This window comes from Arachis hypogaea, unplaced genomic scaffold (genome assembly GCF_003086295.3).
Source record: "Arachis hypogaea cultivar Tifrunner unplaced genomic scaffold, arahy.Tifrunner.gnm2.J5K5 arahy.Tifrunner.gnm2.scaffold_228, whole genome shotgun sequence".
NCBI classification, from domain to species: domain Eukaryota; kingdom Viridiplantae; phylum Streptophyta; class Magnoliopsida; order Fabales; family Fabaceae; genus Arachis; species Arachis hypogaea.
Window position 1 is genome coordinate 1,323 of NW_027255577.1, and position 6,938 is coordinate 8,260.

Sequence of the window (6,938 nt, forward strand, 5' to 3'; positions counted from 1 at the left end):
GAAGTCAAGTAGAAGAATGAGTCTAGCGACCAGGAAGCATAGATAGCAAAGGCGGAGATGGTACTTTAACAGTAAAAGGAGGATCATATGCTTATAAGATGCAATTTGAAATCACGTACTTACCCCGGCCCGAATCCACTAAAAAAATGGGTAATGTTGGCGAATCTTCTTATTATCGTATCGAGTTTCAATTCGACAAGTACCAACAGGCCGAAAAAGACGAAAAAAAGGCCTTGCATACTCGAGAAGCGGATTCAATAGCAACCCCTCTTACTGATGATATTCTTGACTTTCCTTGTTAAGGTCCCGCGGTAAAGTAAAAAAAAAGCTAAAAGTAGGCTCGCTATTGCGAGCTATACGAGCTGTTTGCCTTTATACGGCTTCGCTATCGCTCCTATGAAGTGGTGGCCTTCTAGAAGCTTCGCCAGAAGCAAGCAAGATGAGGTCGCTCTCCTCCGCTCGTTCCGTACTTGACTTACGAGCTCGTGTAGTACTCGCCCCTATCTCTAACTCTAAAGGGGCTTATGCACTCCACTCGCTGTCTACTAAACGAGCCTTAGAGCGAGCGAAGCCTTCCATTTAGTGGCTTCCCCCCTTATCCCTCACCCTACTCTTTCATTTTCGCTTAAGCTTCCCCTGTTGTTTGTGGGATTAATTGATTGGATACCCGAGAACCATAATCTTTACTAGGAACAGCTTCTACGACGATAGGCGTAAAGGCATGATTAGTTCCACAAATCTCACTGCACTGACCATAGTAAACCCCTTCTCGTTGTACCGAAATAGAGATCTGATTTAAACGACCAGGTACAGCATCACATTTGACACCTAAGGAAGGTACAGCCCAACTATGAGGTACATCAGCAGGTGTTACAATAATACGTAGATGAGTTTTGGCTGGTACAACCACTCTATTGTCCACTTCTAATAAACGTGATTGACCCAATTCTAGATCATCTTCTGGAATCGTATAACTGTCAAAAGTGAGTGACTGTTCATCGGAACTGTTATAGTCTGAATACTCATAAGTCCGATACCATTGATGTCCAATAGCTTTGATAGTAATGGCTGGATCTACTACTACCTCGTCCATTGAGTATAACAGAGCAAATGATGGTATAGCAATGAACATCGGGATGATACTAGGAAATATGGTCCGAAGAATCTCGATAGTAGTTCCATGAACAATCCTTTGCGGGATTGGGTTTTTTTGATAGTGGAAATGCCATAAAGCGCGAACCAAGATCCGTGATACGAAAACCAAAATCAGAATGAGGAAGAAAAAGATATCGTGATGTAAATCGATTATTCCTTGCATCATAGGACTTGCTGCGTCTTGAAATCCTAATTGCCATGGCTCCGCTGCATCACACAAAGCTGCTTTATCGGGTAATATACCCAACCTATTCGATAGATCCAGGGCATCCTTATAGGCTTCACCTTCTATTCCGTTTTTGTTCAAATCATCTAACAGGTGCTCCAGAAAAGGGATATTGTTGCTTTCGCCATGTAAAGCTTCGGCCGCACTCAGAACGTCTTGGTCACTCTTGTTAGTCATCAACTCTCCCAATTTATCGTGTATATCAGATTGAAGCTCTACTATACGTTCACTGTCCGGACCCGGATGATCCTCATCAATACCATGAGTCTCGTAATTATAATTAGAAGGAGCCGGCTGCTCCACCTCAACATCACTTGCTATGGAAGGTAATGAGGGGACAGATGGAACCGAGTCGGCTGGTAAGGGTGGCAGGTCAGAAGGGACCGATGGAAAATCATTCCACATAGAAGCTGTATCACTCGAAGTTGAGTTAAGACTCTTCTCATCAAATAAAGAGATGCGTCGAACGTTGTTAAACATAGTGATTGATCTAAAATAATTCCCTCCAGACAGACTGAACTCTGAACTCCGTCAAGCCTGTAGGAGTAGTGAAGAACTCTTGTGAAATGTGCTTGGTTGTTGACCAAAGAAAAGCATGGGAGTAGAAAGGCGGTCGAGTTAAGTAAAGACTCAAAACAATGAAATCCTGGAACACTATCTATATCTCTTTTTCCTCAAAGACAGAGCATTTTCGATCTTAGGCGAACGAGGGTTACCGGCTCTACGACCTCGCAAGGCGCTACTGTAGTGCTCTTTGGGCCTGCCGCTTTCTCAATCGAAAATGAAAACTGTCAAGAGCAGCCCTGCACTGCTCTATCTATGTAATTTCTTGATGGATTTTCTGCCATCACCTACGCAATTTCAAAGTTGCATTTTTCATGAGAAAAGACAGTTCATATCATATTTTTAGAATAGCCAATCAGAATGAAAGTGGAGGCCTTACCAGCTGCCTTGTCGAGGTAGAAGACCTTTTCTTCTTCTTCTTTGATACCGAAGACACATCCATGCTTCCTTATCGGCTCTGCTCTTGCTAGCTAGGCAACTAATAAGGGAAAAGATCGAGCAACCTATTGCCTTACCTCGGCTCTGCCACACGTCACGTATACCCAACATCTATCGAAGCTGGCGAAGTGCTATCTCGAGTTCCTCTTGTATCAGCATAGGCCGTTGGTCGAAGTGCTTCAATCCTATCTGTATCAGCCATCCTTTTATGAATCTTTAGAAGACTACCTTTCCTATTCTTTTGCTTGCCCTTTCTTTAGAGTAGCGATAGGCCAGACCGAAGACTATTGGGAATGCCAATGGCTTGGCCTGCAGGAGTTGCGAGGATTAGGACTGGCTATACTATAGAATATAGAAGCTATCGAAGGAATTGCAAAGCAAAATAGGGTGAGGAAGCATGGTAACTAGTCCAGTAGAGTATATAGTATTAAGTAAGAATCTCTGACCCAACTCCTTATGCGCCGACTGGGGTATCCTTCGGGGTGTCTAAGCTTGGGTTCAAATCCAATAGCAACTAGAATAAAGGCGTAATTTGAACTTGAAACAGACTTTACAAAGGTGGAATTCTCTTTTGGATTCTCCTAGTAAAAGAGCTTTTAGTCATTTAGAAAGAAAGGCTCTCAATCCCCACTTCAATGGAAAGGGAGTCATCTCATATAGAAAGAAAAGAGAAAGAAGAGCCGAAGCGCTAACTCTGACAGCCAACTAGTCGATCAAGCGAGTTAAAAGAGGTCTTAGGGGAAGTCGGCGTGAAAGAGGGGAAAAGACAGTTTTCAATAGGTAATGCTTGTGATCATTATCAGAGGAAGTAGCTCATACTACCGGGCATTGACATACGCCCAATCAAGGGGCGGTTACGCCAACAAAGATGGAGAGGGCTATAGCAAAGGATAAAAATGTAGGGGCTAACGACCATAAAGATGGATATGATTCACCACTAGCAAATACGAGTGAGAAGAACTATACACCCCCGATCTGTTGGGGTCAAAGATCCCTTTTCCTTGAGCACTTGAGCAAAGGACTTTCACGACACGGCTAAGAAGGCATCAGTGGCAATCAGTGCTACTACTAGAATCTAATTAGCTTCGTTTCGATGGACTCGTTGTGAAGCCCTTATCGGCGGTTTCGAGCTCCTGTTGGGTTCACATTAGTCTTGGTCTTTTTCTTTTCTTGTTCTAACCAACCCGGAGAGGTGACAATCTAATCCCCCCTAGTTATCTGGGAGAAGAGAACAAATGATTTGTATAAGCCCCTATACTCTAAAGGATTTCCCCCTTCAAAAGCTAGTCTAATCACGGAATAACCTGTCGTATTGGACTTATGATGTACTTTCCTTTATTGAGTAGCTAATTCATACCTGTATCATAGACGGCAATCAGTTCTCTTCCCTTTTCTTTATAATTAGACTTGTGTAATAGACAGGATCTTTCCGTAGGTTGAGTTAAGGCAGCAAGCATAGGTGCTTCGGTTTCCGGTAGCAGGTAATAAGGTATGTGTAAAGCAAGTCCGTCCTGGTAGGCGCAGGAGATCAAGCAAAGCATGCCCACAGCCCCCTTGCTTCAGTCTAGCATTCCTGTGGTTCAAGAGTGAATAAGGAAGTGCAAGGCTAGCTGGCAGCTGTCTGATGAGTTCATCGCTCTCTATGGCCATTTTTCTTTAAGCTTCAGGCCAGTAAAAATGAAAAAGGGCTAATAGGCCTGGAATCAGTATCGTTAATTGGCTATTCATTTTCTCTATAGAAATAAGGCCTCTTCAATCGATCTTCTATAGGGAGCAATCAAAAGGATTAAAGCAAAGAAGCAAGAAAAGAGATAAGCGTTAGAAGGAGGTAGAGATGCCAGTACCAGTTCATGCTTGTCAAATTTCTCGAGTGATAAAACACCCATAATCACAGGATCCTTTTTTACACATCCATCCCCTTTCCTCTTAATAGGAAGCATTGATGGAGGGGTTATTTCCCGGATTTTGTCGGTAAGACTAAGCTTTGAAAAGATAGGGGTCAAGAAGTTTCGAAAAGCAAGACAAGACTTGGGCACCGTAGAGCAGGCTTTCAGGCGACAAGCGGCTAGGGGAGATTAGAAAAAGGGGTATGCACGCTTGGTAATGAATCTCCTAAGTCATGCTTAAATGTTAGAAAAACCTATATATAAGCTGTGGTCTAATCGAACCTAGCCCTTACAAGGGGACCCTCAACCACCTAGAGATGGACACGAAGACGAATAGAGATCTCGTCTCGAGAAAGCGCACCAACCAAAGCAGAATGCTATGTGATCCTGTAGGAGTGGTAGCACTTAAGACAGGACAGTTATAAAGATAGGTATTAGAAAGGCCGCCATTCCTGATGTTGGAATGGGGTGGGGCTCCACCAAAACAAAAAGCATGCAACGACAGAAGAAAGAGGTGGGCCCCCCCGATCCCTATAGAGCCAAGCAGGTGGGTATGGACGAAGACAACGACTTAATCAACTGGATCGACCGAAGCTATTTCCTCTAGACAGAATGAGGGGGCTCTCTTTAGAGACCTATTAGTGATTGGGCCACCCCTACAGGTCCTATCGAACCAGCCAACTCCCTCTAACTCTCTCGCTCCAAGTATTACACTCGTACCCTATCGGTGGAGCATTCCTCCTCTATGGAAGACACCCCACTCACCTCTACTTACCAGACTCTATTCCTTTCTCACGTCAAGAATTAGGGAAGTGCTTTTTCTACGATTCGCTTGCCGGGCAAAACTCTTCTCTTCGCTATCCGAAATAGCGGAACTTCTAGCCATCCTGAGCTCTCTCTCACCTTCCGAGCAAGCAGAGCTCAAGAGTTAGGCTCCTGCCGAAGCTCGTCATAAACTGACGAGTGGAATACCTCGCTTTTGATCTTCGCAGCGTGTGGCCAAAAGCCTCTCCAGACAACGAGAATGAGATGGAAGCGGACACACATCCCGTTAAAGGGTCCTCAATAAAGGATTCTCCCAGAGTCTTGGGTCGTTTGTCTAGAAAGAACTAACTTCATGAAAGAATGGACTGAGCATAGGGTGCTCGTGAAGAAGGGATGCCCTTACCTTTAAAAGAAGCCTTACCACCCGAGAGTGAGAGAGCTGCTTAAAAAGAGAGTATATTGCTACTGCTGCAGCCGGACATTCTAAAAGAAATCCTTTTCCCCATTCTTCAAAGAGAGTCTTTCGAAGGGCTGGTCTCGAAGTTGTAGCGTGAAGGTCGTCTGGGAATGAGGTTTCGCGACAAGAGTACAACTTCTTTCCTGCTTCCCGGCTGGCCTATCTTTTCTTTCTTTTTGCCATTGGAGATTGGAGCACGCCTTTCGCTAGGAAGGGATCTGTTACGAGTACGAAATGCTTTTCACATACAAGTTGGATAGCGCGATAAGACAGTTACACTCCTCCGCCTGGCATTCCAGTTCAAATACTAGTTTGTGAGGTAGCTTACTCTGAAACTTGCTCATGTCATGCGTGAAAAAAATGGTAAGAGTTAGGACCATGCCTTGCCCGCGATAGGCCTCCCTTGAACTTCCTCTGAATTTGATGCCATCATCGGCTGTTTCAAACTCTTGAGATCGAAGTTAGCACTAAAGTAAACTATTGGGGAATAGGATGATCCGCCTAGAGCAGAGCCTTTAGGGTCAGACCGGGGAAGGATTCTTTCTTGCTTTCTGCCTTACCCCCGTATCATCTAGGGTTAGAGCCAGGAGGGCATAGGAATTAGGAATTGATAACGGAAAGGGGACGACTAAAAGGACTGACCTAAGGGTCTTCCATCTTTACAGTGAGTCCACTTCTTTACAGAACCGTAACAAAACCTCAAAGTTCCTTTACCAGGCATTTTGTCCGTAAGAGTTCCGACTGGATCTAGGGAATAGTAAAAAGTAATAGAATCCCTGGGAATAGTAAGGGAATTCCCCGTTTTGGGAATAGATTAACCAGGTTTAGTAGTGCTAATCCTTATATAGAGAACTCCCGATCGGGGCCTCTGGATTAATGAAATAGGTAGATTTTGTTCTGTTGGGCGCGTTAAGCCCTTCTACGGCTACCTTTGACTCAGAAGTCGCTTCATCTATTCGTTCGGGCTTCTCATCTCCTCCAGGACCGGAAATGATGGTGCCTGCCTAGGTCTGAGTATCTGGTCCCCAAGGGGGTCAAGCAAGGGATGAGATAACTCGATCTGTTGGGGGAGGAGTTTACTTTTCTTAGGATAGGACTCTTTTTATCCCCCTTCCACGTAGACATAAATGTTTACAGCCGCCGAGTGCTTCCTGGTGTGAAGTCCTGTGGGTGGTCCCGCTTTGGTAGTCTGGGATTTGATTTCTCCATTTTATCAAGCCTGCTAGATCAAAGACGGCTAGGGCAGGAACAGGTTAATAGCTAGGTATAGGTTGTTAAAGGGTTAGGTCAAGGTCAAAAGCTGGGCAGTGGAAGTTTTCCTTTCTGGGAGTTCTGTTCCATCCCTACAGTAATCTATAGGTATTTCCCTGAAAGAGCTAATGATATGATAATATATATTTCTATTTATTCTAGAGAATAAATAAGTTCCCCTTCGCCTATCTAATCT

General features: G+C 44.3%; 1 protein-coding gene across 1 annotated transcript; it reads right to left on the bottom strand.

Annotated features, from left to right (window-relative positions):
- Nucleotides 1–320: 320 nt before the first annotated feature.
- On the bottom strand, nucleotides 321–2,290 carry LOC114927342 (cytochrome c oxidase subunit 2). Its single transcript, XM_029296952.2, has one exon. The coding sequence runs from the start codon at nucleotides 1,859–1,861 to the stop codon at nucleotides 626–628; it is 1,236 nt and encodes a 411-aa protein (XP_029152785.1). The 5' UTR covers nucleotides 1,862–2,290; the 3' UTR covers nucleotides 321–625.
- Between the last annotated feature and the right edge of the window lie 4,648 nt (nucleotides 2,291–6,938).

What these genes read in the sequence shown, in the direction of transcription:
- LOC114927342 (XM_029296952.2), bottom strand. Translation starts at nt 1,861, where the DNA reads ATGTTTAACAACGTTCGACGCATCTCTTTATTTGATGAGAAGAGTCTT.